Here is a 16,262-nt window from a genome sequence, read left to right as displayed (position 1 = left end):
ATGGACATGTGGTACTCTTTTTTAGAAATAACGATAAACTTAATATCAGGCATATGATGCATTCTGAAAATGTACAAATTTTCGTTAAAAAGAACAACACATTATTCACGGGGCTCTAAGAAAATCACTTCTAATACCTGCTCTTCGGTATCTACACTATGTAGAATAGTAATAAATGTATTATTTGCCTACGATGAAATGAAACAGCTTCTCTTATAACATGTACAGCCCAGTTAAACACAATTTAACTAGAATGGCAGCAGAAATAATTTCTGTCCCATGCTAATTGCCTTAAAGTAAACCTTGACGTCTCTGTGTACATTAATCAGTCATCTTTGGGGGCAGAAGCGTCTGTTCAGGTCAGTGATGAACTTCGTGACAGTTTATGACAAACAATTGTCAAAATGATTAAATTTATAACCACACTTCTGTTTCCTTTTGTTGACGGAGGGGGATTCGGCAAAAATTCATTCAACTTTAGTATTACCGGATTTTTTGTTCTTGGCATAGGTAACTTTGAACATAGAAACGTTCGGATATAAAAGCAGCCTCTCTATTGGTCAACTTAATCGCCTAACAGTTCTCACACGGTTAAAGCCTGGACAATTCTTTTTGCGAATTACGGCACAGTTCGGGACAGGGAACATGTCATTCACGGGAATGGCGCGAATTCTGGGACACCCTGTATGTTACCGGGTTTATTATAAATGTTTACTCAGCGTAGGTGGATTAAACAAAACCGGAAACCGGCAAATAAATAGGGTGAAACTTTTTTTAAGCCACCTACGATGTAAAAAACATTTATAATTACCCTGTATTTACTTCGTTTAAACATCAACCAACGCCTACGAAATTACAGATAAGGCAGGAACATTAGACACTTACATGTAAGCTCGACGCTTTATAATTCCTTTTTGCAGCTTACGCATATAAACCGTTTGTCTTTGTGACTTGTCTTAATCGTCGTACTACAACTCACACTTTTTCTTCTTTCGATCACTAAAGTAATCGAAAGTTCATTCTAGCAAAATACAAATTTGAAAACTAAATTATACCTACCTTTTCTTATCCAAAATTAATTATTGAAATACCATCGGTTGCATCACAAAATAGGCAAGAACATCCACTAACAAACAATAAAGTGAGTGTAAAATTTTTGCAACCTTCGTAAACAAAAATATAGCGACAAAAGTATTATTACAAGATTTTGCCGAATCATAGGTAAGGGGTTTAAAAAGTTACAAAAACAAAAATTTTTCAGATAGTGTATTATGACTACAGCAATAAATAAATTAAAAATATGATTCCATGCGCTGCCTCGAAACCCATTTTTTAGTTTCTGTCCCTTTAGGCATGTATGTATAGTAATTAATGTGTGTAAATTTATACATAAAATTACCTTGTTAATATATTTACAAGTATCCCACATTCTGGCCGTTAAAGCTTAAATATTTCCGCGCATAAATTTTTATCCTTTATAAATAGGGTGTTCGCATTGTCCCGTCGGCAATAAGGGTTAAATGGCTCTGATTCGGGAGCTTAGGCTCGTTAATTCAAACGTAGCAGGCATGCATTTACGGCAATATAAAATTTCCAAATTGAGACAAAACCGAGTCAAGTTTCATCCCTGGCCATAAAAACTCCAATAAAAAATTAATTATGTATTCTGCGAATTGAAACGGGGGCCGCCGAGGGATCCTCGAGCAATACGCCCCTGAAAAGCAGTAAAGACTCTTTGTGCAATTTTGATGAGACTGGCCGCAATGTGGAGCACACGCAATTTGTTTTTGTGTTTTTATGTCCATTTTTATTACATCTAGGCAGCAGCTGCTTCGTAAAGAGTACATTATGTCTGGGCAGGACAGTACTTTTCGGCGACGCTTCAGCAAAGTCTCGAACAAATCCTCGTGATAGGATAACACGCCCTGTTGAATTCGGCCGGTGTACACCAGGAAATGAGAGATGCCACAAATGTTTACCGGGCTCTTGTGGACGATGAATTCGGCCCATCAATATGGCACATGTACGGAATGATGTTTGCTTGATATGTTAGCATTTCGGTCGATCATAACGGTTTTATTTCGCTTTGTTGCGGCGCGATAGGCTTTACGGCCCAATTTGCTCTCGATTTAGATGGGCAAAACAATTTTTTACTTTTCAATATGGGGTCGACGATGAACCATAAAAAATGTTGCGGGCATAAATTACGCGCGTCTATCTACCGAAATTCCCAATTTGTCGTGAAAAATTCGAGCCAATCCTACCGAAATTAATCAGACGCGAGCCTTATCTGCACAACCATTTTCATATTACTTTATTTTGGATAAATCCTGGCTGTCGGCAGGCCATAAATATACAAGGTTTATTACCGGCCATAAGTAATAGAACTACTGAAACAAATCTCTTTTGAAAAGTAATACCTAGCGCAGAGAAATTAGCAATGATTTAAACATTTACAAAAACTCGATAAACTTTCCTCACTTGGAAGCACAACCAATACCGCAAACTGAGATAATTGTTAACTGATTCGAATAAACAGTTTAGATAGTATTAAAGTTTCAGGTTACATTCTAAGTCAGTTTCTTAAATAAACTGCAACAATTAAATTAAAGTTTAAATTGCTTCATAAAATCATAATATGACGTGATTATATTTTTGAAATGAATGAGTAGAAGACTTTAGACGTGGGAGAGGGAAATCAGTATTTGTGTATTCCTTTGACCTCAAGAGAACATTAAATTAAACCTTTGTTACAGTGATCCAAACAAAATGCTTCTAAAGCTAAATCCAAAAAAATATTATAATGACATTAAAGTACATATTGCTGTTTACAGTAAGAATATAAGCTTAGACCTGCTTCAAACTTTTATTTACGTTCTTTTAAGAATTTATTTACTTGTAAATACCTTAAAAATAACTGAAACATTGGTTCCTCGTTCTAGAATATATTTACAGTACATTCAGTCTAATTTTCAGGCAAAGAAACGTGAAATAAACAGCTTACATAAGTAATTTTACGTAAGTATGTTCGAATAAAAGGAAGCAATACGTTGCGAATAATCCGAATAAATTTTAAATGTTTTTATGTTTCATAACAGAAAATGATACCAAAAGCTTTTTATGCTTTTTGATAAATGCTATGAAATTTGATCGGATTTCAAGACCGTTTCATTAAAGTTGTTACGTTACAGTAAAGATTTCTTAAATTACCGGCCCGGAGCTTGTTATCTAATCCTTATTTCTTGAGACGTAGATACTTATAAAGTATTATAAAGTAACGAAATCAGAACAGTCATAAACAATCACTTTTTAATATCTTGCATTGCTTTCAGATTATGAAAAAGTTGGACCCGTTTCCGTCTGTCTATCATTTGTCGTCCATGATTTTATTGGGGGGATAATCTCTAAAACTACTTGACTCATCATTGTGAAATTTTAGGGGTATGTTCAAAGTATCGCGTAGACGGTAAAACGCTAACCAAAATTTGTCTGATTACCTGCACCAAAAACTTGATGACGTCATCGCCAAATGCTACAAAATAATATATTTCTGTACATGTGATTTATTAATTTCAACTGAAAATAAAGGACGAGTACATTATAACATACATAATTTTATAATTTAACTTGGAAACTGCAAAATCAACTGCTTTGGCATCTTGAAAACGCTTGAAGGTTATCACAGTGATCGTTTCACAATACATATGTATTTGTTTTTCCATTCCACAAACTTGATGACGTCATCTAAAAATTCGCCATTCAAGCAATTTATTTTGTTGATTAAATCAAAAACTGCTGTTTTAACTCTAATTCTGTAATATAATACTCCCCTATCATATTTTTAAGTTGCAATATTTATCATTAAAAATTATTTTCTGTGAAAATCTGAATTTGTTTGAAGTGCCTCCAAGGCGAAGGAAGTTCTACTTAAGTAACATTAGACCTTATTTTTGTAAAATATGAAGAAATATAAAAAGTTTTCCAGCACGAGAGATGTTGTCTCCTAAGAGAAATATCGCCACGAAAAAATATCATTAAAATGAATTATTCAGACAAAGAGTCTAGCTTTTAAGGGAGTAAAATTATGCAACTAGAAAAAACTTCATGTTTTTAAGTTCACTTTGACGCATGATGTCATAAACGATTTATTTAATGGAATTATAAAGATTTTTACTTCCAGAGTGTATGCTAATGAAGTAGTGTAATCAGGTCCATTGGGCGACTTTTATTTAATTAATAGACACTTAAGCGTCGCATTCTTTCGACGCACAACGTAAGCAAGTACTGATAATATCTCTCTGTGTCTTTCTGCCGTCTGTCAGCTGTGTGCTGTGTCAATTTTTTCAGACAGATTGAATGATGTCACGTCAACATTTTGCTTATTAAATACTACGTAAATCATACTCCTGTACTTGTGGTTTATGAATCCGCCTTGATTTTTAATCATAATTAGGTGTCAAATTTAAGTTACTTGAGCTCTTGTGAGTTTGAACCGCATTCTCATTGATATTTAGTTTTCGAAGGCACTAAATTTGTGTGAATTTTTGACTACAAGTGTTAAGGAAGTTCTAGCCAAATCAGTTTAGACCAATTTTTTTAACAGTATTTTCAAATAATTTTCTAGTAAAGCCACATATAATCAGCGATCAAATAAAAAACAGCTCTAGTTACTTCTTGATGCTCAAATTTGAGGTTAGATAGGCAGTTCGAACAGTGACAGATAATTTACAGATGAGAGCAATAGAAACAATAGATCTCCGATTTCCGTCTGTCTAGCGTCTGTTTCGATTCTTATTAGATAGATAATCTCCGAAACTACCGGACCAATTGTTGTCAAATTTTCGATGTATGTTAGGAATATCGTGTTGATCGCATAAAGCTATCTAAAATTTGTCGAATCAACCACATCAACAATTTGATGACATCCTCTCATTTCTCATTATACTGCGTACTTCACAAAAATTTTGTTTGTGAAATATTTTCCACGTGTAACTGGTATCTCGCGTTCTCTCAACATTATTGTATATTATATAACATACTCCTACACTTGTGGTTTATGAATCCGTCTTGAGATTTTACTGAAGACGTCTTGGAAAAAAAACAAAACTGCATAACAAGATTTGGAATTTAACTTTGGAACTGGAAAACCGAAAATCTTGTAATTGTTTTAAGATTATCATAAGCATGGTAAATCGTTAATCAAAATTTATCCGTTTATTTGGTTTATCCCCTACCAAAATTTTGATATCGTAAATCACAACATTTTGTTATGGAAAAACTTACTTAAACTATACACATAGTAGAGTTATTTACCTGTACTTTAACAGTTCACACTTTTGTTTATTTTAACTTATAGGAGTTATCAGAAAAAGAAATCGCAAAATACATCTTATAATTTTTCGAAGAATTTGTATTTGATCATCTGTACTTCAGAGGTGAGGAAAGTTCTGTCTAAATATCGTTGGAGCAATTCTTACTTCTCGAGCGTAAGCTAAGGAAGTAAGTCCATTGGCCGAAGTTCCACTTTCATAATTTCTCGACGTGTCATGACCTCTAGAGTACGAAAAAGTGGTCTCATGTTTCTGTCCGTCTCTCTGTGTGTCTGTCTGTCTGTCTAGGGTCTGTATCCATTTTTATTAGACACGTCATCTCCGAAACTACCGGACGGATTGTTGTCAAATTTTGTAAATATATTAGGAATATCATGTAAATGGTTAAACGCTAACTAAAATTTGGCTAATCATCCCCACCACCAATGTAATGACGTTATCTCCAAAATTTATAATAGTAAGTTTTTTTAAATTTTATAAAATAAGATACTTTTGCAGTTGTAGTGTGTGAATCTGTGTTGAATTTTCACCCTAGACATCAAGATTTTTGGACAAAGATTCAAAACTGTATAACAATATTTTGCAATTTAACTGTGAAGCTGTTAAGGTTATCGTAATCATGGTAAATCTTTAAGGAAAATGTATTCGTTTATCCCCTCCTAAAAAATTGATGACGTCATCTCAAAATTTTGCCGAATAAATCCTTTCTGAAATAGACAAAATACGCTCCCAAACAAAAAAACTCGAACACTTGAAAATTTTAACTTTACGCTAATGTTTAGTGTTATAACTTTTTTTCTGTTTACACATGTATTAGAATAAAGTAATGTTCTTGGTTAGGCCAATTGCTGGTAATCACACAAAATTCAAGTGTCCGTTTTTTTTTTTTGTCTGACAGTGTATTATGCCTGTATACTTGTGACTTTAATCAATGCTTGTGGTTTATCAACGCACGCATAATTTTTAGAATTACTTCTAGGGGATGACCCAAAAATCTAATGAAAGAATATTGATTAAATCAGGTGTTGGAACGTTTGAAGGGATGAGTAATAGGCTTGTTGTCCCTTCGATGGTTTATTACGTTCTATCTTAAAATTACAAGTGAGACCTGAGCAGGGTGGGGGTGACAAACCCACCACTGGTCTATCGAATGAACATACCGCCCCCCTTGAAGGATAGGCTTCAAAATTTGAGACATAAATAAATAAAAATTACAAATATCAGAAATGTTAAAGGTCCTTCACTTATTAGTCTGCGTCTGCTGGAAGTAAGCACACCTTTTTTATGGTTCGTTTGTAAACCCCAGTCGATGTTTTCACTGTAACCACCCTCACTACACCATCTAGCCCCGGATGAAGTTGGAGCACTCGTCCCAGTTTCCATTTCAATGGTGGCAAATTGTCCTCGATGATTACCACCAAGGAACCGACAGCGACTTGGGATGTGGAGGATTGTTGACCTTTAGGGCGCCTTTGTAGTTCGGACAGATACTCCTGGGTCCACCTCTTCCAAAACTGTTGGTGGAGCTGCTGCACCCGCTGCCATCGTGAGAGACGATTGATGGGTAGTGGTGTAACGTCTTCTTCTGCGGTGTTCGTCAACGGAGCCCCTATAAGCAAGTGTCCTGGTGTAAGAGCGTTCAGGTCATTAGGGTCAGGAGATAGAGGGGTGAGGGGTCGTGAATTTAAACAGGCCTCAATGCAAACTAAAAAGGTATAAAATTCTTCGTAGGTTAGTGAGGCATCCCCTACTACTCGAAACAAATGATGTTTTACACTACGCACGGCTCTCTCCCAGAGGCCCCCAAAATGTGGTGATCTGGCTGGTATAAAGTGAAAACTTGTTCCTTTTTCGGAAAAATGGTTCGCTAATTTGTTCTCAAACTGTCTGGAGTTAAACAAGGCTCGTTCGGCTCCGACAAAATTTGTGCCATTATCACAAAATAACTCTCGCACATTTCCCCTACGCGATGTGAATCGCTTCATCGCCGCTAAAAAACTATCGGTAGTCAGATCACCTACTAACTCCAGGTGGACAGCCTTAGTCGCAAAACAAACAAATAGCGCAATGTACGCCTTCACACGTCTTTGTGTTCTGGTACGCCCATCCTTTATTAAAAATGGGCCTGCATAATCGACCCCTGATACGTAAAAGGGCCGTGACGGCTCGACTCTTTGTTTTGGTAAATCCCCCATTTTGTAAAAAGTTATTTTAGGGTGAGCTCTGTTGCATTTAAAACAAGAATGTATTATTTTACGTACTGAATTTCGACCACCAACCGGCCAAAACCTCTGCCTAATTGCTGCCAATGTTGCTTGACTGCCAGCATGCAATTGTTGCTCGTGAAAATATTTTATTATTAACTTTGTCACATTGTGAGATTCCGGTAACAACATAGGGTGCTTGTTATCATAAGGTATTGGAGAGTGTTTAATTCGGCCACCGACTCTCAATATGCCGCGGTCATCTAGAAAAGGATCTAAACTAGCAAGTTTCTTAGAAATAATTCCTGATGAAAAACTTTGGAGCTGCATATGTTTTACGATCGCTTCGGTGGCAGCATTTAATTCGCTTATTAACAAAGGTGAACAAGTAATAATTTTTGGCAAAGTCTGTTTGCGTTTTATTATGTTACTAGCTAACGGGAAATCGTTTTCAGCTTCGAGCGCGAATTGAAATAAACACCTGACTGCCAAAAATGGTGCGCATGTGGTTCCATATGTCACTGTATTTAATCGATAGATTTGTACAGGTTCCGAGACTTCATTCCGCCAGAGGATTCTTTGGAAATCGCGGTCATTTTCGTGCATTAAAATCATTCTGTACATTTTAGTTATATCAGCTGAAACTACATATTTATATGTTCTGAATCTACATAGTATAGAAAAAAGATCTTGCTGTAAAGTTGGACCCGTTAAGAAAATGTCATTTAAACTAAGACCATTTGATGTCGGTGCCGACGCATCAAAAACAACTCTAATTTTAGGGCCACTAATTGTGTTTTTAAAAACGGCATGGTGTGGAAGGTAGTAAATATTGTCTCCTTCAAGATGTTTTATTGCTGCCGGTTCCATGTGGCCAAGATTCAGGTACTCGTTCATGAAACCGACATAAGCCTCCTTTAGTGAGGGATTTTTGCCCAACTTCCGTTCCAGACCCAAATATCTGTTTAATGCCATGTCGTAGGAATTACCGAGTTGGGTATTTTCCATAAAGGGAAATTTTACAATGAACTGACCGTGAGAACTTCTCGCGTAGTTTTCGCCGAAATGAGTTTCGCATCGTAAATGATCTCCGGACAAAGTCGTACCGCCTTCAATTTCTTCGTCTAGCCATAAACTCTCTAAACACAATTCTAAGTCCCTTTCCTTTAATTTGCTCGATAATAAATTACACGCATTATTATTGACGGATGTTACGGATATCATAAAATTGCCCCCTACTACAAAGCCCAATTTTGTGTTTTGCCAAAATGGTTGATTAACTTCTAACTGAAATGCGGCACCGATTAACAAATCCCAATACAATCCCGCTCCTATTAACAAATCAATATCCTTAGGAGAATTAAAATCCTGATCAGAAGGTGTTACATTTGTGGGCACTTTAATTAATTGTTTAGGAAATGAAAAAGATGGGGGTCGGCTCTGTGATTTTCGGCACGATTAGACAATTTATGTTAGAGGCGAAATCTGATGCAAGGGATTTTATTGTCACCTTGACACCCTCGTTTATGGAGATAGCCCTTGAATTAATACCTGTTAATGATGTAGCTACCTTTGTTGTAAACAAGCCAAGTTTTTTACACATTTTCGATGTTAAAATATTTGCCTGTGATCCTTGATCAAGTAGGCCTCTGCATTTGTGAAAATTACCGTGTCTGTCCGCGATTAGCACTGTTACAGTGCTTAATAGGACTTGACTGGGCCCTACAGTGTACAAAGATGTTTGAGTTGGATTAAATTCATTAATATGCAACAAAGTGTGATGTTTTTCACGACAGATTTTGCATAAACTCTTTGATTTACACTGTTCGGCCTTATGATTGGTGCGCAAACAATTTTCACACATTTGTAATTTTGATATTTCGTTAAGTCTTTCAACTACAGTCCGCTTCAAAAAATCGTCACACTGATAAATACTGTGGCCTTTTTTACAAAAACTACAAGTAGGCTTGTACACTAGGTGATTAGAGAATGATCTGTTATTGCCATACTTAGGGTAAATGTGTACAAGAGTGCGAATATGTATAAGAGTACGCACTGATGATTTCTGCTTGTTAGTGCCATCTGGGTAAGATGAAGTTATACCATTCAGAATTTAATGCTAAACCTGAGATAAAGGTGCAAAAGTGACCTGAATATAGTTTATAGTTTGGTCGTACTGACGATTTTATGTTCACACGTTGTGTGGATGTAATTTTTACCGCTCATAGTTTTAGTTTTTTGTAAGGTACGTACCAGTTCTTTTATTTTACAGTAATAATTTTCCTTAGCTGTAACTTTTAAGGTCTCGTTCTACCCTAACAGTTTTATACTTTCTATCAATCAAAAGCTTTTAACTTTGAAAACATTAGGTTATGTACAAATGTACAAGAGTGCGAAGCGAGGTACTGTATAAGAGTGCGCATTGTTTGCAATACGTAGTCTAATAGCCTTGGAGATACATATCATACGATAATGAATTATTTAACTCTACTACTTTGTACTGCTTCTCAAGTTGTGTGGTGGTGGTTATGGTGATTTTTTTTTTATTTTTACTTCCTGAGCGTGTTGTAATCGAGTCCGTCGACCGACTCTCTATTTTTACGTTTTCTCGACTTTTCAAGACCACTAGAGTACGAAGAAATAGGTCTCCCGTTTTATGTGTAGTCTGTAGTCACTTATTCCCATTTATTTTCACCTTAGAAACAAATATTTTTTCATAAAATGTAATGCGCACTCATAAGCGTTCAAATGCGCACTCTTGTGCAATGAACTGTCTAAGAGTGCGCATTTACACATCTTGACAAAAATTGAAATTACTCTTAAAATATAGTGGTCTTGGGACGTACAATTAAATATATCTGATCTCTAAACATGTATATAACGAACCCATATCATAAAATTTGTCTATCCAAAAAAATTAAAATGTTGTTGACAGTTTTACACTAAGTGCGTACTCTTGTACACATTTACCCTATTATTATTACTATTGTTGTTATTCTTGAATGTATTTGTTGGTTTTGAGTTATTTGAAATTTGCGGTTTGATGGTGGTTAATGCTTCAAGAATTTGATATCGTTTTTCTAAAAATTCGTTAAAATCCACGTATTTTGGAACCTCCTTGTTTAGAACTGTTTGCCATTCCCGTTTGGTGGCATAGTCTAATTTTTCAGTTATAATAGGTATCAAAAGGGCGTCCCACTGGTCCACCGGTAATTCTAAAACCTTGAGCGCTGCAATGTTATTGTTTACCGCATCTAAAAGTTGGCGCAATTCTACATGAGATGATTTCATTAACGGTGTAATATTTAAGATATTTAAAACGTGCTCGTTTACGATTAGCCGCTTGTTTTCGAAGCGTTTAATGAGTAGTTCTAGTGCAGTTACATAATTATCATTGGAAATTGTGAGTGATTCAATAGCTCTGAACGCTTCATCTTTAAGACAACCGCGCAAATAATGAAATTTGCGAATGTCCGAAATAGTTTTATCGTCATGCACTAATGATTTAAACGAATCATAGAAGTTATACCATTCGCTAAGTTTTCCTGAAAAGACTGGTAAAGGCAACGGTTTTAAATTTGTCACGTTTTCATTAGAATCGGATGCAGATTTATTAATATTTATTACTGTAGTTGACCCTCCAGGGCCCGTACACGTATCAGTTTTCAACAAAAACGTCTTAATTTTCGCCACCACCTCATAATACTGATTTTCTACCCCGGTGCGCTCTTTATCGTTTCCCGCGTCCCAGGCTGCCTCATCAAAATCATCTCTATCCGATAATTCCTTAAACTGAAGCGATTCAATATCGCTTTGAATTGCATTGTATTTTTTAAATAATTCCGACAGGTCTGAAAGTCTAGTCTCTAAAGTTACAACATTACTTCCTTCTTTAAAGGCATTTACCGCAGTTTGATGTCGAGTAATGCTATATTTAATGACCTTTCGCTGTGTTTTTAACTCATCCAAAGCCATTTTGTAAAAATAATAAATACAAAAAATATAAACCTAGTATGCAACAAAATCGAATATTTAACAAAAATTGAGGCTTGCTTAAACTGCGCTTTAAGGTAATTAAAAAAAGGAAGGATCTGACCTGAACGTCTCGGACACGGTGTGGACGCTGAGATGGCTCGGGGCTCGGGATCGGCAGCTGCTTTTCTTCCCGACGAACTCCGGACGTGGAAATCGGATGGATTCTTTTTGCGTCACCGTTGCGTGGATTTCTTCCTGACGAATTCCGGGAGTGAGAGTCGATTGGATTTCTTCTTGGGAAATTCCGGGAGTGAGAGTCGACTGGATTTCTTCCCGACGCACTCCGTACACGTGAATCGGGTGGATGTTTTCTTGGATCGTCTGGATCGCTTACACCTTCACTTTTACACACACACTACGAATGTGTCGACGCCGTGAAGATGTGATTTGAATAAAAACGCCTGGATCATTTGATCGGGTCTTATAAGAACGCCTGGATCATTTGATCGGGTTTTATTTGTTTTTGCTGATTCAGATGGATGGTTCCATCAGGCTCGATTGGACCAAAAATGTTGGAACGTTTGAAGGGATGAGTAATAGGCTTGTTGTCCCTTCGATGGTTTATTACGTTCACAGACCACACACTTTAGACAAGAAAGTCTTATGGAGAGAGCGCAAACAAAATTTCAGTGGTTTGCGTCTCTACTAAATGTTACTCTGGCGTCCGATATGGGGCGCTGTTGCTAATTAAAATTGCACAGTGAGCAGTACGCATGTCGATTTTGGTTGATGAATCATTTTAAACAAGCCAATTTGGAGAAAGTTCTACTGAACGGTATTTTGTCTTTTCGTCTTGTGATTTCGTTTTGTGATTTCCCAAAGAGGAACAGCTGCTGAAAAAATGGATTGAAAATGTCAACGCGCCTCTTTTTAGTTCCATGGAATCAAGCGAAATCTATAAAAAATATGTGTGTGATAGACATTTTTCTACCGATTTCAATGTTCCTGGAACAAGACGGGGACTTCGTAGAGATGCTTTTCCGAATATTTGTTTATCAGCAGGTATGTACAAACAATTACAATTGTATTACAAAGTGTCATCAGTAATAAGTAATGAGCGATAAAAAATATACACTGCCGAGCATAAAATTCGGGTCACCCGTAATTTTTTCCCGATATAACATACTCTACGAACTGATTGCTTTAAAAAAATGTTGTTGTTTCGATAAGCGTTTGACAAAAAAGGAGTCCTCCAGCCAAATTCTTAAAAACCATTATCAGCATTGTTTTTTTTGGTGTTATCTGTCAATTGCAAATTCATCTGCAAAAAGTGAAAAATGTAAACATAAGCGAGTGGACAGTTCAGATTTAAATCCCATTCAACATGTTTGTGATGAGATAGGGAAACGTTTACGCAGACATGTGCCGGCCCCCAGAAATTCTAGAGAGCTTCGCCACATAGTGGTGCAGAAATGGAACAATCTTCCGCTGAATATAATCCAAAATCTTATCCAAAGCATGCCTCGTCGTTTGCAATTTCTTTTGTTTCATCGAAAAGCATATCAGCGTAAAATTGTTCATTTTCATTACTTTGCATATCAAAGTAAATTTGTTCATTCCCATTACTTTCAATAGACTTTGAACAACAACTTTTTGTATTGCAGTTGTCCTACAAGGGAAAGAGAAAGATGACGTCCATTTGACGTCAATGGTTGAAGAAGCAGCCTCAGTAACTAGTGATTTTATTCAATCACCAGTAATCCCAAGTGAGTAACCATGAATTACAATTTTATTGAATCTAGAAATACCTACTCATTATCTCATTATTTATAACATCATTTCATTGTTACAGATGTAGAAGATGAAACTTGTTTCATTCAGCAACAGCTAAGAAACCAGAAACTTAAACCCAAAAGTCGCAGATTTACGTTAAAAGAGAAATTATTGTCTCTAACACTTTTTAAGGCCAGTGCGAAAGCATACCGCTTATTATCCAAGATTTTTTGTTTGCCGTCACCTGGGACATTAATTAATTTATTAAATAAAATTCCACTCCGCCCTGGCTTGAATAAACGCCTAATGGACAGTTTCAAGCAGTCAGTGGCAAAATTAAAAGAAAACGATGAACAAGATGAAGGTGTCATTGATGGCGCAAGTGTTTAGTTTTAAAGTGGGATCCTTGATGAAACGCATTTCACAATGGGGTAAGTAATATTGTATTTACCAGAAAATCTTAATACTAATAATTTTTCTTTTCTTTTTTTTTTCTAGGTCTTCAGTATGACAACAGCTTACCTGCTGAAGCAGTGCAAACTGCAGATTTCATCTTGTTTATGGATATGTTATTTGACAGCCTCAATGGTAATGCAAAACAAGCGCCAGTAAGTAAACCATTTAAAGGAGGGGTTTCGACTGATTCTGGACATAAAAAGTGGTGGGAAGAATCTGTGAAAGTAATTAAATCAATGCGTTTTTGGAATAGTAAAAAGGGCATATATGTAAAAGTCCCATCGACCAAAAATTTAGTTAAAACAATTGAAGGTTTCTTGTATTTACGAACAAGATTGTTGACGCGAGTAAAGTACTTTTTGCCACGTGCTTTGAATCAAGAACACAGATTTGTGATCTTGAAATGTTATATTATGTTGATATAGTTCAAAAGAAAAATATATTTGTAATCAAAGTATCGACGCGGCGGCACTGGATCGAGCGTCTGAAACATCATTCCGCCCGTTGATAATAAGACAAATTTGATATTATCGTTATCTCTTTTTTATTATCAACTTTTATACAATTTATTTCACAATAAATTAGACTGTATTGATTTAATATATAGTTCTGTTTTATACTGATTCTAGCCGTACAAACATCTCAGTTTGCTTTTCAGTTTCGGCTATATCAAATTTATTCAACAAAATTGCACATTTATATGATATTAATTTAGATTCTAGTTGTAGTATTTGTAATTGCATTGTAAATTTGGTTTAATGTTTAATTAGTTATAAATACTTTTGTTTTTTAAATAGTTATACTTTTTAGTTGCTGTCATGAATCAGTTTAGTTAGTCTGATATTATTCCTGTAATTGGGTATTACCTGTAGGAATAAATATTATTGTCTGTGTGATTTAATTAGATTAAGTTTTAATTAAATCGTTTCAATAAATATTATTTTTTTAACAGAAAAGTTTCATTTCAATCTTCAGTAAAAAATGTTCATTATGGTTCAAGCTATTGTCACCCTAACAATATTTCGGTGACAATAGCTTGAATCGTAATGAACATTTTCTACTTCACTTTCACATGCTTTTATTAATAGCGATTCCTTTAAAATTCGCGCAATTTTTGATTTAGTTGTCCCCACCTCCACTGGCGGCGCGCTATTTCTATTACCATTGGTAGTACAGTAGATTCCCATCTAAAGTGTGTGGTCTGTGATTACGTTCTATCTTAAAATTACAAGTGAGACCTGAGCAGGGTGGGGGTGACAAACCCACCACTGGTCTATCGAATGAACATCAGGAACTGCACAACTAAATGCTTTGAAATCTTGCAGACGTTTTAAACTTATCGTAAACATGATAAATTTTTAATCAAAATATATCTGTTTTATCCCCCTCAAAAAATTGATGACGTCATCAGAAAATTTTGCCCAATAAATCCTGCCCAATATATATTGCAAAATATGATGAGTCTACACTCGTGATTAATTACTGAAATACTATTTTGCTAGATTTGCGTATACAGGGTGACTCAAAATAATTAATGAATTAGTCAACTTATTTTATTGATTAAATCGGAAACGGCTCACTCCATTATCCCGAAAAGTTGGAAATAAAATACTATTATCATTAGTACTACACTGCACCTATCCAAAGTGATATACCTATCTTTACAAAAATGTTGATGACGTCATCACAAAATTTTGTTAAGGGGGAAACTCATTTGAAATTTACGGATTCTTTATATTTATTTAACGTTATATACATATCTTCATTTCAACTTATAAGGATTATCATAAAAAAATTAATTCGAAATTAAGTTTTGTAATTTTCCCAAAAAGCTGGGTTTGTTTTATTATACTTTAGGGGTCAGGGAAGTTCTGTCGAAATAACATTCGATCAATTCAATTACCCATACTCAACCACTGCCTTTGATTCGAATGTATTATGTACCGAAACCACACTCTGTTAACATATTTACATTTGATCCGGCGCGGAGAGCGGTGAAATCGGGTGAACTGTCAAACAATTTCTCCAAAAGTGTAAATGTAAAGCTGTATTTGTTTTCCTGTTGTACAATGTTTTCAGCATCTTAACATACACAAAATTAACAATTAACAATCACGTTAACTTGCTGCACTTCTCTTGGAGAACACTCATAAACTTGACGTTCGAAGTCCATTTCTGAATATGTATCCTGGTAAGATTTTATATTCAGTTATTTTTACCCATTATCGGCTTTCAAAAGCAGAAACTCCTTAGTATAAATGAAAACACTAGACGCCAAAAGTCGATAATTATTTTCATTATGATGGCCATGTCTTATAACATACATATAACATAAACTTAAACTAAATTAAAGCAGCGATAACAAGAGATTTTGGTTTAGACTACGCTGTAATGAAAAATAGACAAGAATTTTTTGGTCTAAAAATATTTTCAAGTTTCACATTTGTACCACATCAAACATCGTCAAACAATAGATAAAAATTAATTGTTGTTATTAACAATGAGAGTTTTAACCAAGGAATTT

At 35.4% G+C, this 16,262-nt stretch overlaps 1 protein-coding gene across 1 annotated transcript; it reads left to right on the top strand.

Moving 5' to 3' along the window:
- The first annotated feature begins 12,300 nt into the window (after positions 1-12,300).
- On the top strand, positions 12,301-14,426 carry LOC135128978 (uncharacterized). The gene is made up of 4 exons (XM_064056059.1): positions 12,301-12,571; positions 13,174-13,275; positions 13,362-13,713; positions 13,781-14,426. Exons 1-3 carry the CDS (start codon positions 12,448-12,450, stop codon positions 13,670-13,672), a joined length of 537 nt encoding a protein of 178 aa, XP_063912129.1. The 5' UTR covers positions 12,301-12,447; the 3' UTR covers positions 13,673-13,713; positions 13,781-14,426.
- Positions 14,427-16,262: the final 1,836 nt, after the last annotated feature.

The sequence above is a fragment of the Zophobas morio genome, unplaced genomic scaffold, assembly GCF_036711695.1.
Source record: "Zophobas morio isolate AGI-343-1 ecotype UQ-CSIRO unplaced genomic scaffold, CSIRO_AGI_Zmor_V1 ptg000014l, whole genome shotgun sequence".
In the NCBI taxonomy this organism is placed as follows: domain Eukaryota; kingdom Metazoa; phylum Arthropoda; class Insecta; order Coleoptera; family Tenebrionidae; genus Zophobas; species Zophobas morio.
Note: the sequence above shows the minus strand (reverse complement) of the source record. Positions and strands in the feature narration are given on the sequence as shown.

What these genes read in the sequence shown, in the direction of transcription:
- LOC135128978 (XM_064056059.1), top strand. Translation starts at nt 12,448, where the DNA reads ATGGAATCAAGCGAAATCTATAAAAAATATGTGTGTGATAGACATTTT. An exon ending in GAATATTTGTTTATCAGCAG is followed by an intron (nt 12,572 to 13,173) that starts GTATGTACAAAC and finishes TTTGTATTGCAG; the next exon opens with TTGTCCTACAAGGGAAAGAG. An exon ending in TCAATCACCAGTAATCCCAA is followed by an intron (nt 13,276 to 13,361) that starts GTGAGTAACCAT and finishes TCATTGTTACAG; the next exon opens with ATGTAGAAGATGAAACTTGT.